Source organism: Panulirus ornatus, chromosome 2, assembly GCF_036320965.1.
Source record: "Panulirus ornatus isolate Po-2019 chromosome 2, ASM3632096v1, whole genome shotgun sequence".
NCBI classification, from domain to species: Eukaryota; Metazoa; Arthropoda; class Malacostraca; order Decapoda; family Palinuridae; genus Panulirus; species Panulirus ornatus.
Genome location: NC_092225.1, coordinates 54,947,116 through 54,970,999, shown reverse-complemented (window position 1 = coordinate 54,970,999; position 23,884 = coordinate 54,947,116). Strand labels below are relative to the sequence as shown.

General features: G+C 41.8%; 1 protein-coding gene across 2 annotated transcripts in view; it reads left to right on the top strand.

Moving 5' to 3' along the window:
- The window catches only part of LOC139756542 (galanin receptor 2a-like), a 175,539-nt gene that overhangs the window by 138,197 nt on the left and 13,458 nt on the right, over positions 1–23,884 (top strand). For both annotated transcript variants that reach the window (XM_071676115.1, XM_071676106.1), the window contains exon 7: positions 6,195–6,299. In XM_071676115.1, the coding sequence (XP_071532216.1) occupies positions 6,195–6,299 (105 nt within the window). The remainder of the gene's footprint in view (positions 1–6,194; positions 6,300–23,884) is intronic.

Genomic DNA, 23,884 nt, shown 5'->3' with positions numbered 1-23,884 from the left:
AAGCTGGTGAGTGAGTTTGGTAAAGTGTGTGAAAGAAGAAAGTTAAGAGTAAATGTGAGTAAGAGCAAGGTTATTAGGTACAGTAGGGTTGAGGGACAAGTCAATTGGGAGGTAAGTTTGAATGGAGAAAAACTGGAGGAAGTGAAGTGTTTTAGATATCTGGGAGTGGATGTGGCAGTGGATGGAAGCGGAAGTGAATCATAGGGTGGGGGAGGGGGCGAAAGTTCTGGGAGTGTTGAAGAATGTGTGGAAGTCGAGAACTTTGTCTCGGAAAGCAAAAATGGGTATGTCTGAAGGAATAATGGTTCCAACAGTGTTATATGGTTGCTAGGTTTGGGCTATAGATAGAGTTGTGCAGAGGAGGGTGGATGTGCTGGAAATGAGATGTTTGAGGACAATGTGTGGTGTGAGGTGGTTTGATCGAGTAAGTAATGTAAGGGTAAGAGATATGTGTTGTAATAAAACGAGTGTGGTTGAGAGAGCAGAAGAGGGTGTTTTGAAATGGTTTGATCACATCGAGAGAATGAGTGAGGAAAGATTGACCAAGAGGATATATGTGTCAGAGGTGGAGGGAATGAGGAGAAGTGGGAGACCAAACTGGCAGTGGAAAGATGGAGTGAAAATGATTTTGAGTGATCAGGGCCTGAACATGCAGGAGGGTGAAAGGTGTGGAAGGAATAGAGTGAATTGGAACGATGTGGTATACCAGGGTCGACGTGGTATCAGTGGATTGATTCAGGGCATGTGCAGCATCTTGGGTAAACCATGGAAAGTTTTGAGGGGCTTGGATGTGGAAAGGAAGCTATGGTTTCGGTGCATTATACACGATAGCTGGAGACTGAGTGTGAACGAATGTGGCCTTTGTTTTTTCCTAGCGCTACCTCGCGCATGTTAAGGGGAGGGGGGGGTGTCATTTCATGTGTCGCCAAGTAGCGACAGAAATGAATAAAGGCAGCAAGTATGAATTATGTACATGTGTACATATGTATATGTCTGTGTGTGTATATATATGTATACATTGAAATGTATAGGTATGTATATGTGTGTGTGTGGACGTGTATTTATATGCATGTGTATACGGTTGGGTTGGGCCATTCTTTCGTCTGTTTCCTTGTGCTACCTTGCTGACGAAGGAGACAGCGACAAAGTATAATGAATAAATAAATAGATATATGTATATGTTTATTGTACTTAGTCGCTTTATCCTGCATTAGCAAGGTAGCGCTAGGAAATGGATGAAAGAAAGCCCCAAACCACCCATAAACACATGTATATACATAAATGCTCATAGAGGCACATATACATGCCTATACATTTCAATGGCTCAACCCACCTTCATACACGTGGTCATACATAAATGCCCACACATGCACGTATACATACATATTCATACACAGACATATATTTATATACACATGTACATATTCATACATTCCCATTGCCACCCCGCCATATATGAAATAGCACTACCTCCCCCCCATGTGCATGTGAGATAGCATTAGGAAAGGACAACAGAATCCTCATTCAGTCATACTCAGTCTCTAGCTGTCATGTGTAATGCACTGAAACCACAGCTCCCTTTCCACATCCAGGCAACACAAAACTTTCCATTTTTTACCCCAGATGCTTCACAATCCCTGGTTCAATCCATTGACAGCACGTTGACCCTAGTATACCACATCGTTCCAGTTCCCTCTATTCCTTGCATGCCTTTCACCCTCCTGTATGTTCAGGCCCTGCTTGCTCAAAATCTTTTTCATTCCATCCTTCCACCTCCAGTTTGGTCTCCCACTTCTGGTTCCCTCCATCTCTGGCACATATATCCTTTTTGTCAATCTCTCCTCACTCATTCTCTCCATGTGACTAAACTATTTCAGTACACTCTTTTCTGCTCTCTCAACCACACTCTTTTTTTTTTGCACCACACATCTCTCTTATCCTTTCATTACTTACTCGATCAAACCACATCCCACCACATATTGTCCTTAAACATCTCATTTCCTACACATCCACCCTCCTCCACACAACCCTATCTATATCCAATCCTCGTAACCATATGACAATTTTGGAACCACCTCTCATTCAAACATACCCATTTTTGCTCTACGAGATACCGTTCTCGCATTCCACACATTCTTCAACGCTCCTAGAACCTTCGCCCCTCCCCCACCCTGTAACTCACTCCCACTTCCATGGTTCCATCTGCTCGTAAATCCACTCCTCCACTTTTTCTCCATTCAAACTTACCTCCAAATTAACTTGTCCTTCAACCCTACTGAACCTAATAACCTTGCTCTTATTCACATGTACTCTCTGCTTTTTTCTTTCACACACCTTACAAAACTCAGTCACCAGCTTCTGCAGTTTCTCACCCAAATCAGCCACTAGCCCTGTATCATCAGCATAAAAAAAACAACTGACACACTTCCCAAGCCCTCTCATCACAGCAGACTGTATACTTGCCTCTCTCTCGAAAACTCTTGCATTCACCTCCCTAACCACCCCATCCATAAACAAATTAAACAACCATGGAGACATCACACACACTTGCCGCAAACCGACATTTTCTCGGAACCAATCAGTTCCCTCTCTTCCTACTCGTGCACATGCCTTACATCCTAGGTAAAAACTTTACACTACTTCTAGCAACTTCACTCCCACACCATATATTCTTAATACCTTCTACAAAGCATCTCTATCAATCCTATCATATGCCATCTCCAGATCCATAAATGCTACATACAAATCCATCTGTTTTTCTAGGTATTTCTCACATACATTCTTCAAAGCAGACACCTGATCCACACATCTTCTACCACTTCTGAAACCACACTGCTCTTCCCCAATCTGATGCTCTGTACATGCCATTACCCTCTCCATCAATACCCTCCTATATAATTTCCCAGGAATACTCAACAAAGTTTTACCTCTGTAATTTGAACATTGTCTTTGTACAATGGCACTATGTATGTATTCCACCACTCCTCAGGCACTTCACCATGAACCATACATACATTGAATATCCTCACCAACCAGTCAGCAACACAGTCACCCCCTTTTTTAATAAATTCCACAGCAATACCATCCAAACCGACTACCTCTTCTCTGCTTACCAAATCATTCTCCCTGATGCTGTCACTTCTTACACCACCTCAATGAAAACACCCTATATCTGCCACTCTATCATCAAACACATTCAACAAACCTTCAAAATACTCACTGCATCTCCCTCTCACTTCACCACTACTTGTTATTACCTCCCCATTTGTCCCCTTACCAATGTTCCCATTTGTTCTCGTCTTACGCACTTTATATACCTTCTTTCAAAACATCTTTTTATTCCCCCTAAATTTGATGATAATCTTTCACCCCAACTCTTATTTGCCCTCCTTTTAACCTCTTGCACATTTCTCTTGACCTCTTGCCTCTCTCTTTTTTACATCTCACAGTCATTTGCATCCTTAAATTCACTGTACTTCCATCTAAGCTTTCAGTTACCTTCCTTTAATACTTCCCTGCATTTTTCCTATTCATCTTCTTGCTTGCCAACACTTTTACTTCTCCATTCTTCCTTACACCATACCTCCTCTTCTCCCTACTCCTCATCACCACAAGAACTACTAAATGGTTGAGCCTCCTAAGAATCCTCTAACAACTCTAGCATCTAGTACAGCCTTTCTCAATCTTTCATCCAATGCCACTTAGTCAACCAAAGCCTTTTGCTCTTCTCTTTCATGATTCCTCATCCTCATCCATGTATATATGTAGATCTTGTGGTGAAAAAAGGTGTTTGCAAGGATGAACCCATTTTAGCACAAGTGTCCACAAAATGACTTCCATTCTTATTTACTCCAGGCACTCCCAGTTTATCAACTATCTCACCAATTTCATCACATCTCGCATTTGATTCATATCACCCACTACAAAGCATTTCTCTTGTTCTCAAAACTATTTATGCAGTCATTTGAATTTCTCCAAAAATGCTTCATTTCATCCTTACCATGTATAATCTTCATATTCACAGGTGCATATACACATACCCTTGCAAACTTCACAATTCCAGTTGTTCCTTTCACCCACATTATTCTTGATCCATTCCATCCATGCTCTGTAACACCCTCCCACACTTTCAGTGATAGCAGAATTGCACATCCCTCTTCCCTGATAATTTCCATTCATTCCCATTCATGCTGCTCCTCCTTCCATGCCCTCCCATAACTTGCATTTATGATTTCCATTTCCATATGCATCCTGCCCAAGGATCTGGGTTTTTCCAAATCTCCAGCACACTCATGATATCACTTTTAAACTTCTTCACAAGATCCCTCCCTTTGCTGTCACTGGTCATCCCATTTATGTTCAGTGCCAGCACCCTCAATCGCTTGTCTATTTTACTCCTTGGCATAACTATCTGACTCTATTGCCACTTTGTATCCTTTTATGCCTCACCCTTGACAGGCCATTGGCAGTTTCTGGAGGCAGCAAGACACCAAAATTATCCAAAAGACGTAAAAGTCCCAGCATGCCTTAGGTGTTTGTCTGTATTTAAAAAGATTGCCCTTATGGACTTGGGCAATGCCTCCTCCTTCAGTTCCACTCTTGAGGGTGTAATAATATTGGGACATATTTTCACATTTGCAGAATCCCATATAAAAGCCAAAAGAAAATTGTTTTGTAGTTTAGCCAAATGTCTTAATCCTTTGAGGTACTGCCCTTTTAGTTGCTGTTTGTCATACAAGTTGACTATGAGGAGTGGTTGTGGGGGTTACATATCCTCTCTCTTGGTATTACCTTCCTAGAGAGAAGGAGCCAAGAAAGGATTCTTTTCCTTTAAGACTAGCTCATCAGTTCTTGATGTTACCTTCCTCGCTTATGAAATAACAAATGACTGTATGAAATAACTTTATATGTAGCATCTTTCACACCTGTTGTTTGAATAACTTATCATAATTTTTCATTAAACATGAATTACTTTAGAATGATAGTCTATGAAAACAGTAGTTCAAAACTTGGGACAGAGAGGCATCAACTGAATTAAGTTATTTGTGGCTTTTTTTCTGTCATATTTACCATTGTGAAATCATAAAGACTTAGTCAAGCTGGTGTCTTAATACTGGTTTCTTAATACTCCTGAAATCTTAGTGCTTAAACAGACTGCATGAATTCATTCATTCATCAGTCTGAGGTGGGAAAAAAACAAATGAATCCTTTCATTCAACACTGAAGGTGTCAAACTCCCCGTGCTTTCTCATAGTTTCCAAGTATTTCAAAATATTCTTGCTCTTGTGATTCATCCACTGCTGTCATTGTAGTGTGGTTCATCAAGTGAGTCTGATGTAATAGTTTTCTTTTTCTGCAAGCAATCAGAAAACTAATGTTAGTGATTTTTTTTTCATACATATTCAGTAATTCTAAAGATATGCAGACGTATAGAAACTAGAAATATTTTTAATTAGAATCATGATATTGTATTTAGTTTGTATGATTAGAGAGTAAATGGGTGATATCACCATAAGAGTTAAGCTTTGGAATCAAAGTGAATCAAGGATACCTAACAGGAAAACACCCCTTTCAGCTGTTTTGGTAGCAAAGGCATTAGTAACATCATCAGAAATGAAATTTCATGACAGTTCGCTCTCACAAATTAAAAATGTAAAATCAACTAGTCCTGTTTAAAAGAGTTTTTCAGATGATTCATGGTCCACTTCTTAGCTGAACCTACAGTCAGTGGTAACACCAAAAAATAAGCAAAGCAATGCACATGTTAGAAAATAAATCCTTAACTTCGTATGTGTGTTTTGTTCAGGAGACAGTGGTGCAAAATTTCAATTTTCTCTGTGGATTGTGTGTAGGTGCAAAACTTCATCTTGTAGCTTCTCATTGTGTAGGAATTATATTTTATTGTCTTTGACATTGAAAAAGAATGGACTAGTGAGGTTATCTGGTAAACCTGAGTTGCGAACCATGATGACATTTGCATCAATGAACATATATATATAAGACAGAATTTTTATGGGAATGTATAGCAAAATTGATTCCTATTAAAAGTTATCTTTAGATTTCTTGCCATTTTTGTGCTTATTATATGACACTATTTTTTTTTTATAAAAGAAAACTAATGCCTTGTGTTTTGGCACCTTATACAACCCTCTCACTCCTCAAGGGCTCATGTTATGGTTTATGTTCACTTTCAGGTGATCAAGATGCTGATAGTGGTGGTGCTGCTGTTCTTACTGTGTTGGGGGCCCAGGATTGTCATGGAAATCTGCATCAGTTTAGGACTGCAACAGTTCAACCAGGTCTGTTCCCAGAGCAATTTTAAGTTATCCATTTCTTGAATCCCATATCTAAAACTAAAAGTTATGTATTTTTACCAAATTGTAATCTGTTATTAACATACTATATGTTGACAGTGTATATCTGTTAATATGCATCAATCACTTTTCACCTACTGCCAAGGGTCATCTACCATGTTACTATTCACCTCCAAAACTGTCACCAGCTTCTGCAGTTTCTTACTTAAATCTGCCACCAGTGCTGTATCATCAGCAAACAGCAACTGACTCACTTCCTGGTCCCTCTCATCCCCTACAGACTGCATACTCATCCGTCTCTCCAAGACTCTTACATATATCTCCATCACCACCCCATCCATAAACAAATTGACATTAAACACCCTAACCACACATCAGCCTTCACCTGTAGCCATTCACTCTCCTCCCTTCCAATCATACACCTGTCTTACACCCCTTACAATCTTGATAAAAACTTATTACTGTTTTTAGCTGCTTTCCTCCCACACCGTATATTCTTAAGACCCTCCACATGGTTTCTCCATTAGCCCTGCTATATATTTTTTTCCTTGACTGGAGCCTTCAGCATAAAAAAAAAACCTGGCAAGGCAGGTTTGGATGGTATTTTAGTTGTATTTATTAAGAAAGGAGGTGACGGTGCTATTGATTGGTTGATAAGGATATTCACTGTATGTATGGATCATGGTGAAGTGCTTGAGGATTGGTAAAATGCCTACATAGTGCCATTGTACAAAGGCAAAGGGGATAAAGGTGTGTTCAAACTACAGAGGCATAAGTTTGTTAAGTATTCCTGGGAAATTATATGGGAGGGTATTGACTGACAGGGTAAAGGCATGTACAGAGCATCAAATTGATGACGAACAGTGTGGTTCAGAAATGGTACAGGATATGTGGTTCAGGTGTTTGCTTTGAAGAATGTGTGTGAGAAATAGTAAAACAGATGGATTTGTATGTAGCTTTTATGGATCTGGAGAAGTTATATGATAGGGTTGATAGAGATGTTTTGTGGAAGAGTATATGGCGTGGGAGGTAAGCTGCTAGAAGCAGTGAAAAGTTATTAACAAGGATGTAAGGCATGTGTGCAAATAGGAAGAGAGGAGAGTGATTGGTTCTCAGTGAATGGTGGTCTGCAGCAGGGGTATGTGATGTCTCCATGGTTGTTTGATTTTTTTATGGATGATGTTGTTAGGGAGGTAATTGCAAGAGTTTTGGAGAGAGGAGTGAGTATGCAGTCTGTTGGGGATGAGAGGGCCTGAGAAATGAGTCAGTTGTTGCTCGCCAGTGATATACCACTGGTGGCTGATTTGAGTGAGAAACTGCAGGGGTTGGTGAGTGAGTTTGGAAAAGTGTGTGAAAAGAGAAAGTTGAGAATAAAAGTAAATAAGAGCAAGGTTATTAGGTTCAGTAGTGTTGAATGACAAGTTGATTGGGATGTAAGTTTGAATAGAGAAAAATTGAAGGAAGTGAAGTGTCTCAGATATCTAGGAGTGGACTTAGCAGCAAGTGGAACCATGAAAGTGGAAGTGAATCACAGGGTGGGGGAGTGGTTGAAGGTTCTGGGATCATTGAAGAATGCATGGAAGGAGAGAGCATCATCATGGAGAGCAAAAATGGGTATGTTTGAAGGAATCAGCAATATTATATGGTTGCGAGGGTGGATGTGTTGGAAATGAAATGTATGAGGACAATATGTGGTGTGAGGTGGTTTGATCGAGTAAATAATGAAAGGGTAAAAGAGACGTGTGGAAATAAAAAGAGTGTGGTGTGTTGAAATGGTTTGGACACATAAAGAGAATGAGTGAGGAAAAATTTACAGAGGATGTATTTGTCAAAGGAGAAGCAGGATACCAGATTGGAGGTAGAAGGCTGGATTGAAAAATTGAAAAGTTTTTGATCGATCGGGGCCTTTACACACGGGAGTGTGAGAGGTGTGCAAGGAGTAGGGTGAATTGGAATGATGTAGTATACTGGGTTTGACATGCTATCATTGGACTGAACCAGGGCATGTGAAATGTCTAGGATGAACCATGGAAAGTTGTTTGGGGCCTGGATGTGGAAAGGGAACTGTGGTTTCGGTGCATTACACATGACGGCAAGAGACCAAGTGTGAACGAATATGGCATTTTTTGTCTGTTTTTTGAGATGCTACCTCACTGAAGCAGGGGGTAGCGAAGCTATTTCCTGTGGGGCAGGGTAGTGGCAGGAATGGATGAAGGCAAGCAAGTACGAATATATACTTTTTTTTTTTTTTTTTTTTTTTTTTTTTGTCTCCCGCGTTTGCGAGGTAGCGCAAGGAAACAGACGAAAGAAATGGCCCAACCCACCCCCATACACATGTATATACATACGTCCACACACGCAAATATACATACCTACACAGCTTTCCATGGTTTACCCCAGACGCTTCACATGCCTTGATTCAATCCACTGACAGCACGTCAACCCCGGTATACCACATCGCTCCAATTCACTCTATTCCTTGCCCTCCTTTCACCCTCCTGCATGTTCAGGCCCCGATCACACAAAATCTTTTTCACTCCATCTTTCCACCTCCAATTTGGTCTCCCTCTTCTCCTCGTTCCCTCCACCTCCGACACATATATCCTCTTGGTCAATCTTTCCTCACTCATTCTCTCCATGTGACCAAACCATTTCAAAACACCCTCTTCTGCTCTCTCAACCACGCTCTTTTTATTTCCACACATCTCTCTTACCCTTACGTTACTTACTCGATCAAACCACCTCACACCACACATTGTCCTCAAACATCTCATTTCCAGCACATCCATCCTCCTGCGCACAACTCTATCCATAGTCCATGCCTCGCAACCATACAACATTGTTGGAACAACTATTCCTTCAGACATACCCATTTTTGCTCTCCGAGATAATGTTCTCGACTTCCACACATTCTTCAAGGCTCCCAGAATTTTCGCCCCCTCCCCCACCCTATGATCCACTTCCGCTTCCATGTTTCCATCCGCTGCCAGATCCACTCCCAGATATCTAAAACACTTCACTTCCTCCAGTTTTTCTCCATTCAAACTCACCTCCCAATTGACTTGACCCTCAACCCTACTGTACCTAATAACCTTGCTCTTATTCACATTTACTCTTAACTTTCTTCTTTCACACACTTTACCAAACTCAGTCACCAGCTTCTGCAGTTTCTCACATGAATCAGCCACCAGCGCTGTATCATCAGCGAACAACAACTGACTCACTTCCCAAGCTCTCTCATCCCCAACAGACTTCATCCTTGCCCCTCTTTCCAAAACTCTTGCATTCACCTCCCTAACAACCCCATCCATAAACAAATTAAACAACCATGGAGACATCACACACCCCTGCCGCAAACCTACATTCACTGAGAACCAATCACTTTCCTCTCTTCCTACACGTACACATGCCTTACATCCTCGATAAAAACTTTTCACTGCTTCTAACAACTTGCCTCCCACACCATATATTCTTAATACCTTCCACAGAGCATCTCTATCAACTCTATCATATGTCTTCTCCAGATCCATAAATGCTACATACAAATCCATTTGCTTTTCTAAGTATTTCTCACATACATTCTTCAAAGCAAACACCTGATCCACACATCCTCTACCACTTCTGAAACCACACTGCTCTTCCCCAATCTGATGCTCTGTACATGCCTTCACCCTCTCAATCAATACCCTCCCATACAATTTGCCAGGAATACTCAACAAACTTATATCTCTGTAATTTGAGCACTCACTCTTATCCCCTTTGCCTTTGTACAATGGCACTATGCACGCATTCCGCCAATCCTCAGGCACCTCACCATGAGTCATACATACATTAAATAACCTTACCAACCAGTCAACAATACAGTCACCCCCTTTTTTAATAAATTCCACTGCAATACCATCCAAACCTGCTGCCTTGCCGGCTTTCATCTTCCGCAAAGCTTTTACTACCTCTTCTCTGTTTACCAAATCATTTTCCCTAACCCTCGCACTTTGCACACCACCTCGACCAAAACACCCTATATCTGCCACTCTATCATCAAATACATTCAACAAACCTTCAAAATACTCACTCCATCTCCTTCTCACATCACCACTACTTGTTATCACCTCCCCATTTGCGCCCTTCACTGAAGTTCCCATTTGCTCCCTTGTCTTACGCACTTTATTTACCTCCTTCCAGAACATCTTTTTATTCTCCCTAAAATTTAATGATACTCTCTCGCCCCAACTCTCATTTGCCCTTTTTTTCACCTCTTGCACCTTTCTCTTGACCTCCTGTCTCTTTCTTTTAAACGTCTCCCACTCAATTTCATTTTTTCCCTGCAAAAATCATCCAAATGCCTCTCTCTTCTCTTTCACTAATACTCTTACTTCTTCATCCCACCACTCACTACCCTTTCTAATCAACCCACCTCCCACTCTTCTCATGCCACAAGCATCTTTTGCGCAATCCATCACTGATTCCCTAAATACATCCCATTCCTCCCCCACTCCCCTTACTTCCATTGTTGTCACCTTTTTCCATTCTGTACTCAGTCTCTCCTGGTACTTCCTCACACAAGTCTCCTTCCGAAGCTCACTTACTCTCACCACCCTCTTCACCCCAACATTCACTCTTCTTTTCTGGAAACCCATACAAATCTTCACCTTAGCCTCCACAAGATAATGATAATGTATAATGTATAATAAGATAATGTATTTTTTTAACTTTCTAAAATGGGAAACAGAAGAAGGAGTCACGCGGGGAGTGCTCATCCTCCTCGAAGGCTCAGATTGGGGTGCCTAAATGTGTGTGGATGTAACCAAGGTGTGAAAAAAGGAGAGATAGGTAGTATGTTTGAGGAAAGGAACCTGGATGTTTTGGCTCTGAGTGAAACGAAGCTCAAGGGTAAAGGGGAAGAGTGGTTTGAGAATGTCTTGGGAGTAAAGTCAGGGGTTAGTGAGAGGACAAGAGCAAGGGAAGGAGTAGCAGTACTCCTGAAACAGGAGTTGCGGAAGTATGTGGTAGAATGTAAGAAAGTAAATTCTCGATTAATATGGGTAAAACTGAAAGTTGATGGAGAGAGATGGGTGATTATTGGTGCATATGCACCTGGGCATGAGAAGAAAGATCATGAGAGGCAAGTGTTTTGGGAGCAGCTGAATGAGTGTGTTAGTGGTTTTGATGCACGAGACCGGGTTATAGTGTTGGGTGATTTGAATGCAAAGGTGAGTAATGTGGCAGTTGAGGGAATAATTGGTATACATGGGGTGTTCAGTGTTGTAAATGGAAATGGTGAAGAGCTTGTAGATTTATGTGCTGAAAAAGGACTGATGATTGGGAATACCTGGTTTAAAAAGCGAGATATACATAAGTATACTTATGTAAGTAGGAGAGATGGCCAGAGAGCGTTATTGGATTACGTGTTAATTGACAGGCGCGCGAAAGAGAGACTTTTGGATGTTAATGTGCTGAGAGGTGCAACTGGAGGAATGTCTGATCATATACATGTATATATATGTATATTATCCCTGGGGATAGGGGAGAAAGAATACTTCCCATGTATTCCCTGCGTGTCGTAGAAGGCGACTAAAAGGGAAGGGAGTGAGGGGCTGGAAATTCTTCCCTCTCATTTTTTTTTTTTTTTTTTTTTTAATTTTCCAAAAGAAGGAACAGAGAAGGGGGCCAGATGAGGATATTCCCTCAAAGGTCCAGTCCTCTGTTCTTAACGCTACCTCGCTAATGCGGGAAATGGCGAATAGTATGGAAGAAAGAAAGAATATATGTATATGTCTCTGTGTGTGTATGTATGTATATGCATATGTATGCATATACATATACATATGGAAAGAGGGGCAAGTATGAAGTCTGTTGGGGATGAGAGAGCTTGGGAAGTAAGTCAGTTGTTGTTCGCTGATGATACAGCGCTGGTGGCTGATTCATGTGAGAAACTGCAGAAGCTGGTGACTGAGTTTGGTAAAGTGTGAAAGAAGAAAGTTAAGAGTAAATGTGAATAAGAGCAAGGTTATTTGGTACAGTAGGGTTGAGGGTCAAGGGAGGTAAGTTTGAATGGAGAAAAACTGGAGGAAGTAAAGTGTTTTAGATATCTGGGAGTGGATCTGGCAGCGGATGGAACCATGGAAGCGGAAGTGGATCATAGGGTGGGGGAGGGGGCAAAAATTCTAGGAGCCTTGAAGAATGTGTGGAAGTCGAGAACATTATCTCGGAAAGCAAAACGGGGTATGTTTGAAGGAATAGTGGTTCCAACAATGTTGTATGGTTGCGAGGCGTGGACTATGGATAGAGTTGTGCGCAGGAGGATGGATGTGCTGGAAATGAGATGTTTGAGGACAATGTGTGGTGTGAGGTGGTTTGATCGGGTAAGTAACGTAAGGGTAAGAGAGATGTGTGGAAATAAAAAGAGCGTGGTTGAGAGAGCAGAAGAGGGTGTTTTGAAATGGTTTGGGCACATGGAGAGAATGAGTGAGGAAAGATTGACCCAGAAGATATATGTGTCGGAGGTGGAGGGAACGAGAAGTGGGAGACCAAATTGGAGGTGGAAAGATGGAGTGAAAAAGATTTTGTGTGATCGGGGCCTGAACATGCAGGAGGGTGAAAGGAGGGCAAGGAATAGAGTGAATTGGATCGATGTGGTATACCGGGGTTGACGTGCTGTCAGTGGATTGAATCAGGGCATGTGAAGCGTCTGGGGTAAACCATGGAAAGCTGTGTAGGTATGTATATTTGTGTGTGTGGACGTATGTATATACATGTGTATGGGGATGGGTTGGGCCATTTCTTTCATCTGTTTCCTTGCGCTACCTCGCAAACGCGGGAGACAGCGACAATGCAAAAAAAAAAAAATGCATATATATACATAGGGGAGAAAGAATACTTCCCACGCATTCCTCACATGTCGTAGAAGGCAACTAAAGGGGACGGGAGTGGGGGCTAGAAACCCTCCCCTCCTTGTATTTTAACTTTCTAAAAGGGGAAAGAGAAGGAGTCATGCGGGGAGTGCTCATCCTCCTCGAAGGCTCAGATTGGGGTGTCTAAATATATGTGGATGTAACCAAGATGAGAAAAAAGAAGAGATAGGTAGTGTGTTTGAGGAAAGAAACCTGGATGTTTTGGCTCTGAGTGAAACAAAGCTCAGGGGTAAAGGGGAAGAGTGGTTTGGGAATGTCTTGGGAGTAAAGTCAGGGGTTAGTGAGAGGACAAGAGCACGGGAAGGCGTAGCACTACTCCTGAAACAGGAGTGGTAATAGAGTGTAAGAAAGTAAACTCTAGATTGATATGGGTAAAACTGACAGCGATGGAGATAGATAGGTGGTTATTGGTGCATATGCAATTGGGCATGAGAAGAAAGATCATGAGAGGCAAGCGTTTTGGGAGCAGCTGAGTGAATGTGTTAGTAGTTTTGATGCACAAGACCGGGTTATAGTGATGGGTGATTTGAATGCAAAAGTGAGTAATATGGCAGATGAGGGAATAATTGGTATACATAGGGTGTTCAGTGTTGTAAATGGAAATGGTGAAGAGCTTGTAGATTTATGTGCTGAAAAGGACTGGTGATTTGGAAGACCTGGTTTAAAAAGGGAGATATACGTAAGTATACGTATGTAAGTAGGAGAGATGGTCAGAGAGCATTATTGGATTACGTGATAATTGATAGGCGGGCGAAAGAGAGACTTTTGGATGTTGATGTGGTGAGAGGTGCAACTGGAGGGATGTCTTATCATTATCTTGTGGAGGCGAAGGTGAAGATTTAAAGAGGTTTTCAGAAAAGAAGAGAGAATGTTGGGGTGAAGAGAGTGGTGAGAGTAAGTGAGCTTCAGAAGGAGACTCATGTGAGGAAGTACCATTAGAGATTGTGTACAGAATGGAAATGGTGAGATTAAAGGATGTAAGGGGAGTGGGGGAGGAATGGGATGTATTTAGGGAAGCAGTGATGGCTTGTGCATAAGATGCTTGTGGCATGGAAAGTGTGGGAGATGGGCAGATTAGAAAGGGTAGTGAGTGGTGGGATGAAGAAGTACGATTATCAGTAAAAGAGATGAGAGAGGCATTTGGACGATTTTTGCAGGGAATTAATGCAAATGACTTGGAGATGTATAAAAGAAAGGCAGGAGGTCAAGAGAAAGGTGCAAGAGGTGAAAAAGAGGGCAAATTAGAGTTGGAGTGAGAGAGTATCATTGAATTTTAGGGAGAATAAAAAGATGTTTTGGAAGGAGGTAAATAAAGTGTGTAAGACAAGGGAACAAATAGGAACATCAGTGAATGGGGAGGTGATAACATGTAGTGGTGATGTGAGAAGGAGATGGAATGAGTATTTTGAAGGTTTGTTGAATGTGTTTGATGATAGAGTGGCAGATATAGGGTGTTTTGGTCGAGGTGGTGTGCAAAGTGAGAAGGTTAGGGAAAATTGATTTCGTAAACAGAGAAGAGGTAGTAAGAGCTTCGTGGAAGATGAAAGCCGGCAAGGCAGTGGGTTTGGATGGTATTGCAGTGGAATTTATTAAGAAAGTTTGTGACTATTGTTTACTGGTTGGTAAGGTTATTTAATGTATGTATGGTTCATGATGAGGTGCCTGAGGATTGGCGGAATGCTTGCATAGTGCCATTGTACAAATGCAAAGGGCATAAAAGTGAGTACACAAATTACAGAGGTATAAGTTTGTTGAGTACTCCTGGTAAATTATATGGGTGGGTATTGATTGAGTGGGTGAAGGCATGTACAGAGCATCAGATTGGGGAAGAGCAGTGTGGTTTCAGAAGTGGTAGAGGATGTGTGGATCAGGTATTTGGTTTGAAAAATGTATGTGAGAAATACTTAGAAAAGCAAATGGATTTGTATGTAGCATTTATGGATCTGGAGAAGGCATATGATAGAGTTGATAGAGATGCTTAGTGGAAGGTATTAAGAATATATGGTGTGGGAGGCAGGTTGTTAGAAGCATTGAAAAATTTTTATCGAGGATGTAAGGCACATGTACATGTGTGGATGTGTATGTATATACCAGTGTATGTGAGTGGGTTGGGCCATTCTTTTGTCTGTTTCTTTGCGCTACCTCGCTAACCCGGGAGACAGCAACAAATTATAATAAAAAAATACATAAATAAATTTATTTTATTTATTCAGTTTATTATACTTTGTCGCTGTCTCCCGTGTTAGCGAGGTAGTGCAAGGAAACAGACAAAAGAATGGCCCAACCAACCCACATACACATGTATATACATACACATCCACAGACGCACATATACATACCTATACATCTCAAAGTATACATATATATATATACATACTCAGACATATAATATATGCACATGTACATAATTCATTCTGTCTGCCTTCATTTATTCCCGTCGCCACCCCGCCACACATGAAACGAGAGCCCTCTCCCCTTGCATGTGCGCAAGGTAGTGCTAGGATAAGACAACAAAGGCCACATTCATTCACACTCAGTCTGTAGCTGTCATGTATAATGCACCGAAACCATAGCTCCCTTTCCACATCTAGGCCCCACCAAACTTTCCATGGTTTACCCCAGACGCTTCACCTTCCCTGGTTCAATCCATTGACAGTACATTAACCCCGGCATAACACATCATTCCAATTCACTCTATTCTTTGCACGCCTTTCACCCTCCTGCATGTTCTGGCCCTGATCACTCAAAATCTTTTTCACTCCATCTTTCCACCTCCAATTTGGCCTCCCACTTCTCGTTCCCTCCACCCCTGACACATATATCCTCATGGTCTATCTTTCCTCACTCATTCTCTCTATGTGACCAAACCATTTCAAAACACCTTCTTCTGCTCTCTCAACCACACTCTTATTATTACCACACATCTCTCTTACCCTTTCATTACTTACTCGATCAAACCACCTCACATGACATATTGTCCTCAAACATCTCATTTCCAGCACATCCACCCTCCTCTGCATGACTCTATCTATAGCCCACGCCTCGCAACCATATAACATTGTTAGAACCGCTATTCCTTTAAACATACTCATTTTTGCTTTCCAAGATAACGTTCTCAACTTCCCAAATTTTTCAACGCTCCCAGAACTTTTGCCCCCTCACCATCCCTATGATTCACTTCCGCTTCCATGGTTCCATCTGCTGCCAAATCCACTCCCAGATATCTTAAACACTTCACTTCCTCCAGTTTCTCTCCATTCAAACTTATCTCCCAATTGAGTTGTCCCTCAACCCTACTGTACCTAATAACCTTGCTCTTATTCACATTCACTCTCAGCTTTCTTCTTTCACACACTATACCAAACTCAGTCACCAGCTTCTGCAGTTTCTCACCCGAATCAGCCACCAGCACTGTATCATCAGCGAACAACAACCGATTCACTTCCCAAGCTCTCTCATCCACAACAGACTGCATACTTGCCCCTCTTTCCAAAACTCTTGCATTTACCTCCCTAACAACCCCATCCATAAACAAATTAAACAACCATGGAGACATCACACACCCCTGCCGCAAACCTACATTCACTGAGAACCAATCACTTTCCTCTCTTCCTACATGTACCACATGCCTTACATCCTCTATAAAAACTTTTCGCTGCTTTTAACAAAGTACCTCCCACACCATATATTCTTAATACTTTCCACAGAGCATCTCTATCAACTCTATCATATGACTTCTTCAGATCCATAAATGCTACATACAAATCCATTTGCTTTTCTAAGTATTTCTCACATACATTCTTCAAAGAAAACACCTGATCCACACGTCCTCTACCACTTCTGAAACCACACTGGTCTTCCCCAATCTGATGCTCTGTACATGCCTTCACCCTCTCAATCAATACCCTCCCATATAATTTCCCAGGAATACTCAACAAACTTATACCTCTGTAATTTGAGCACTCACTCTTATCCCCTTTGCCTTTGTATAATGGCACTATGCAAGCATTCCGCCAGTCCTCAGGCACCTCACCATGAGTCAAATATACATTAAATAACCTTACCAACCAGTCAACAGTACAGTCACAAACTTTTTTAATAAATTCCACTGCAATACCATCCAAACCCGCTGCCTTGCTGGGTTTCATCTTCCACAAAGCTCTTTCTACCTCTTCTCTGTTTACCAAATCATTCTCCCTACCCTCTCACTTTGCACGCCACTTCGACCAAAACACCCTATATCTGCCACTCTGTCATCAAACACATTCAACAAACATTCAAAATACTCACTCCATCTCCTCACATCACCACTACTTGTTATCACCTCCCCATTAGCCCCCTTCACTGATGTTCCCATTTGTTCCCTTGTCTTACGCACTTTACCTCCTTCCAAAACATATTTTTATTCTCCCCAAAATTTAATGATACTCTTTCACTCCAAAATTTAATGATACTCTCTCACTCCAACTCTTATTTGCCCTCTTTTTCACCTCTTGCACCTTTTTCTTGACCTCCTGCCTCTTTCTTTTATACATTCCCTGTCATTTGCATTATTTCCCTGCAAAAATTGTCCAAATGCCTCTCTATTCTTTCACTAATAATCTTATTTCTTCATCCCACCACTCACTACCCTTTCTAATCTGCCCACCTCCCACGCTTCTCATGCCATAAGCATCTTTTGCACAAGCCATCACTGCTTCCCTAAATACATCCCATTCCTCCCCCACTCCCTTTGCATCCTTTGTTCTCACCTTTTTCCATTCTGTACTCAGTCTCTCCTGGTACTTCCTCACACAAGTCTCCTTCCGAAGCTCACTTACTCTCACCACTCTCTTCACCCCAACATTCTCTCTTCTTTTCTGAAAACCCATACAAATCTTCACCTTCGCCTCCACAAGATAATGATAATGTATAATGTATAATAAGATAATGTATTTTTTTAACTTTCTAAAATGGGAAACAGAAGAAGGAGTCACGCGGGGAGTGCTCATCCTCCTCGAAGGCTCAGATTGGGGTGCCTAAATGTGTGTGGATGTAACCAAGGTGTGAAAAAAGGAGAGATAGGTAGTATGTTTGAGGAAAGGAACCTGGATGTTTTGGCTCTGAGTGAAACGAAGCTCAAGGGTAAAGGGGAAGAGTGGTTTGAGAATGTCTTGGGAGTAAAGTCAGGGGTTAGTGAGAGGACAAGAGCAAGGGAAGGAGTAGCAGTACTCCTGAAACAGGAGTTGCGGAAGTATGTGGTAGAATGTAAGAAAGTAAATTCTCGATTAATATGGGTAAAACTGAAAGTTGATGGAGAGAGATGGGTGATTATTGGTGCATATGCACCTGGGCATGAGAAGAAAGATCATGAGAGGCAAGTGTTTTGGGAGCAGCTGAATGAGTGTGTTAGTGGTTTTGATGCACGAGACCGGGTTATAGTGTTGGGTGATTTGAATGCAAAGGTGAGTAATGTGGCAGTTGAGGGAATAATTGGTATACATGGGGTGTTCAGTGTTGTAAATGGAAATGGTGAAGAGCTTGTAGATTTATGTGCTGAAAAAGGACTGATGATTGGGAATACCTGGTTTAAAAAGCGAGATATACATAAGTATACTTATGTAAGTAGGAGAGATGGCCAGAGAGCGTTATTGGATTACGTGTTAATTGACAGGCGCGCGAAAGAGAGACTTTTGGATGTTAATGTGCTGAGAGGTGCAACTGGAGGAATGTCTGATCATATACATGTATATATATGTATATTATCCCTGGGGATAGGGGAGAAAGAATACTTCCCATGTATTCCCTGCGTGTCGTAGAAGGCGACTAAAAGGGAAGGGAGTGAGGGGCTGGAAATTCTTCCCTCTCATTTTTTTTTTTTTTTTTTTTTAATTTTCCAAAAGAAGGAACAGAGAAGGGGGCCAGATGAGGATATTCCCTCAAAGGTCCAGTCCTCTGTTCTTAACGCTACCTCGCTAATGCGGGAAATGGCGAATAGTATGGAAGAAAGAAAGAATATATGTATATGTCTCTGTGTGTGTATGTATGTATATGCATATGTATGCATATACATATACATATGGAAAGAGGGGCAAGTATGAAGTCTGTTGGGGATGAGAGAGCTTGGGAAGTAAGTCAGTTGTTGTTCGCTGATGATACAGCGCTGGTGGCTGATTCATGTGAGAAACTGCAGAAGCTGGTGACTGAGTTTGGTAAAGTGTGAAAGAAGAAAGTTAAGAGTAAATGTGAATAAGAGCAAGGTTATTTGGTACAGTAGGGTTGAGGGTCAAGGGAGGTAAGTTTGAATGGAGAAAAACTGGAGGAAGTAAAGTGTTTTAGATATCTGGGAGTGGATCTGGCAGCGGATGGAACCATGGAAGCGGAAGTGGATCATAGGGTGGGGGAGGGGACAAAAATTCTAGGAGCCTTGAAGAATGTGTGGAAGTCGAGAACATTATCTCGGAAAGCAAAACGGGGTATGTTTGAAGGAATAGTGGTTCCAACAATGTTGTATGGTTGCGAGGCGTGGACTATGGATAGAGTTGTGCGCAGGAGGATGGATGTGCTGGAAATGAGATGTTTGAGGACAATGTGTGGTGTGAGGTGGTTTGATCGGGTAAGTAACGTAAGGGTAAGAGAGATGTGTGGAAATAAAAAGAGCGTGGTTGAGAGAGCAGAAGAGGGTGTTTTGAAATGGTTTGGGCACATGGAGAGAATGAGTGAGGAAAGATTGACCAGAAGATATATGTGTCGGAGGTGGAGGGAACGAGAAGTGGGAGACCAAATTGGAGGTGGAAAGATGGAGTGAAAAAGATTTTGTGTGATCGGGGCCTGAACATGCAGGAGGGTGAAAGGAGGGCAAGGAATAGAGTGAATTGGATCGATGTGGTATACCGGGGTTGACGTGCTGTCAGTGGATTGAATCAGGGCATGTGAAGCGTCTGGGGTAAACCATGGAAAGCTGTGTAGGTATGTATATTTGTGTGTGTGGACGTATGTATATACATGTGTATGGGGATGGGTTGGGCCATTTCTTTCATCTGTTTCCTTGCGCTACCTCGCAAACGCGGGAGACAGCGACAATGCAAAAAAAAAAAAATGCATATATATACATAGGGGAGAAAGAATACTTCCCACGCATTCCTCACATGTCGTAGAAGGCAACTAAAGGGGACGGGAGTGGGGGCTAGAAACCCTCCCCTCCTTGTATTTTAACTTTCTAAAAGGGGAAAGAGAAGGAGTCATGCGGGGAGTGCTCATCCTCCTCGAAGGCTCAGATTGGGGTGTCTAAATATATGTGGATGTAACCAAGATGAGAAAAAAGAAGAGATAGGTAGTGTGTTTGAGGAAAGAAACCTGGATGTTTTGGCTCTGAGTGAAACGAAAGCTCAGGGGTAAAGGGGAAGAGTGGTTTGGGAATGTCTTGGGAGTAAAGTCAGGGGTTAGTGAGAGGACAAGAGCACGGGAAGGCGTAGCACTACTCCTGAAACAGGAGTGGTAATAGAGTGTAAGAAAGTAAACTCTAGATTGATATGGGTAAAACTGACAGCGATGGAGATAGATAGGTGGTTATTGGTGCATATGCAATTGGGCATGAGAAGAAAGATCATGAGAGGCAAGCGTTTTGGGAGCAGCTGAGTGAATGTGTTAGTAGTTTTGATGCACAAGACCGGGTTATAGTGATGGGTGATTTGAATGCAAAAGTGAGTAATATGGCAGATGAGGGAATAATTGGTATACATAGGGTGTTCAGTGTTGTAAATGGAAATGGTGAAGAGCTTGTAGATTTATGTGCTGAAAAGGACTGGTGATTTGGAAGACCTGGTTTAAAAAGGGAGATATACGTAAGTATACGTATGTAAGTAGGAGAGATGGTCAGAGAGCATTATTGGATTACGTGATAATTGATAGGCGGGCGAAAGAGAGACTTTTGGATGTTGATGTGGTGAGAGGTGCAACTGGAGGGATGTCTTATCATTATCTTGTGGAGGCGAAGGTGAAGATTTAAAGAGGTTTTCAGAAAAGAAGAGAGAATGTTGGGGTGAAGAGAGTGGTGAGAGTAAGTGAGCTTCAGAAGGAGACTCATGTGAGGAAGTACCATTAGAGATTGTGTACAGAATGGAAATGGTGAGATTAAAGGATGTAAGGGGAGTGGGGGAGGAATGGGATGTATTTAGGGAAGCAGTGATGGCTTGTGCATAAGATGCTTGTGGCATGGAAAGTGTGGGAGATGGGCAGATTAGAAAGGGTAGTGAGTGGTGGGATGAAGAAGTACGATTATCAGTAAAAGAGATGAGAGAGGCATTTGGACGATTTTTGCAGGGAATTAATGCAAATGACTTGGAGATGTATAAAAGAAAGGCAGGAGGTCAAGAGAAAGGTGCAAGAGGTGAAAAAGAGGGCAAATTAGAGTTGGAGTGAGAGAGTATCATTGAATTTTAGGGAGAATAAAAAGATGTTTTGGAAGGAGGTAAATAAAGTGTGTAAGACAAGGGAACAAATAGGAACATCAGTGAATGGGGAGGTGATAACATGTAGTGGTGATGTGAGAAGGAGATGGAATGAGTATTTTGAAGGTTTGTTGAATGTGTTTGATGATAGAGTGGCAGATATAGGGTGTTTTGGTCGAGGTGGTGTGCAAAGTGAGAAGGTTAGGGAAAATTGATTTCGTAAACAGAGAAGAGGTAGTAAGAGCTTCGTGGAAGATGAAAGCCGGCAAGGCAGTGGGTTTGGATGGTATTGCAGTGGAATTTATTAAGAAAGTTTGTGACTATTGTTTACTGGTTGGTAAGGTTATTTAATGTATGTATGGTTCATGATGAGGTGCCTGAGGATTGGCGGAATGCTTGCATAGTGCCATTGTACAAATGCAAAGGGCATAAAAGTGAGTACACAAATTACAGAGGTATAAGTTTGTTGAGTACTCCTGGTAAATTATATGGGTGGGTATTGATTGAGTGGGTGAAGGCATGTACAGAGCATCAGATTGGGGAAGAGCAGTGTGGTTTCAGAAGTGGTAGAGGATGTGTGGATCAGGTATTTGGTTTGAAAAATGTATGTGAGAAATACTTAGAAAAGCAAATGGATTTGTATGTAGCATTTATGGATCTGGAGAAGGCATATGATAGAGTTGATAGAGATGCTTAGTGGAAGGTATTAAGAATATATGGTGTGGGAGGCAGGTTGTTAGAAGCATTGAAAAATTTTTATCGAGGATGTAAGGCACATGTACATGTGTGGATGTGTATGTATATACCAGTGTATGTGAGTGGGTTGGGCCATTCTTTTGTCTGTTTCTTTGCGCTACCTCGCTAACCCGGGAGACAGCAACAAATTATAATAAAAAAATACATAAATAAATTTATTTTATTTATTCAGTTTATTATACTTTGTCGCTGTCTCCCGTGTTAGCGAGGTAGTGCAAGGAAACAGACAAAAGAATGGCCCAACCAACCCACATACACATGTATATACATACACATCCACAGACGCACATATACATACCTATACATCTCAAAGTATACATATATATATATACATACTCAGACATATAATATATGCACATGTACATAATTCATTCTGTCTGCCTTCATTTATTCCCGTCGCCACCCCGCCACACATGAAACGAGAGCCCTCTCCCCTTGCATGTGCGCAAGGTAGTGCTAGGATAAGACAACAAAGGCCACATTCATTCACACTCAGTCTGTAGCTGTCATGTATAATGCACCGAAACCATAGCTCCCTTTCCACATCTAGGCCCCACCAAACTTTCCATGGTTTACCCCAGACGCTTCACCTTCCCTGGTTCAATCCATTGACAGTACATTAACCCCGGCATAACACATCATTCCAATTCACTCTATTCTTTGCACGCCTTTCACCCTCCTGCATGTTCTGGCCCTGATCACTCAAAATCTTTTTCACTCCATCTTTCCACCTCCAATTTGGCCTCCCACTTCTCGTTCCCTCCACCCCTGACACATATATCCTCATGGTCTATCTTTCCTCACTCATTCTCTCTATGTGACCAAACCATTTCAAAACACCTTCTTCTGCTCTCTCAACCACACTCTTATTATTACCACACATCTCTCTTACCCTTTCATTACTTACTCGATCAAACCACCTCACATGACATATTGTCCTCAAACATCTCATTTCCAGCACATCCACCCTCCTCTGCATGACTCTATCTATAGCCCACGCCTCGCAACCATATAACATTGTTAGAACCGCTATTCCTTTAAACATACTCATTTTTGCTTTCCAAGATAACGTTCTCAACTTCCCAAATTTTTCAACGCTCCCAGAACTTTTGCCCCCTCACCATCCCTATGATTCACTTCCGCTTCCATGGTTCCATCTGCTGCCAAATCCACTCCCAGATATCTTAAACACTTCACTTCCTCCAGTTTCTCTCCATTCAAACTTATCTCCCAATTGAGTTGTCCCTCAACCCTACTGTACCTAATAACCTTGCTCTTATTCACATTCACTCTCAGCTTTCTTCTTTCACACACTATACCAAACTCAGTCACCAGCTTCTGCAGTTTCTCACCCGAATCAGCCACCAGCACTGTATCATCAGCGAACAACAACCGATTCACTTCCCAAGCTCTCTCATCCACAACAGACTGCATACTTGCCCCTCTTTCCAAAACTCTTGCATTTACCTCCCTA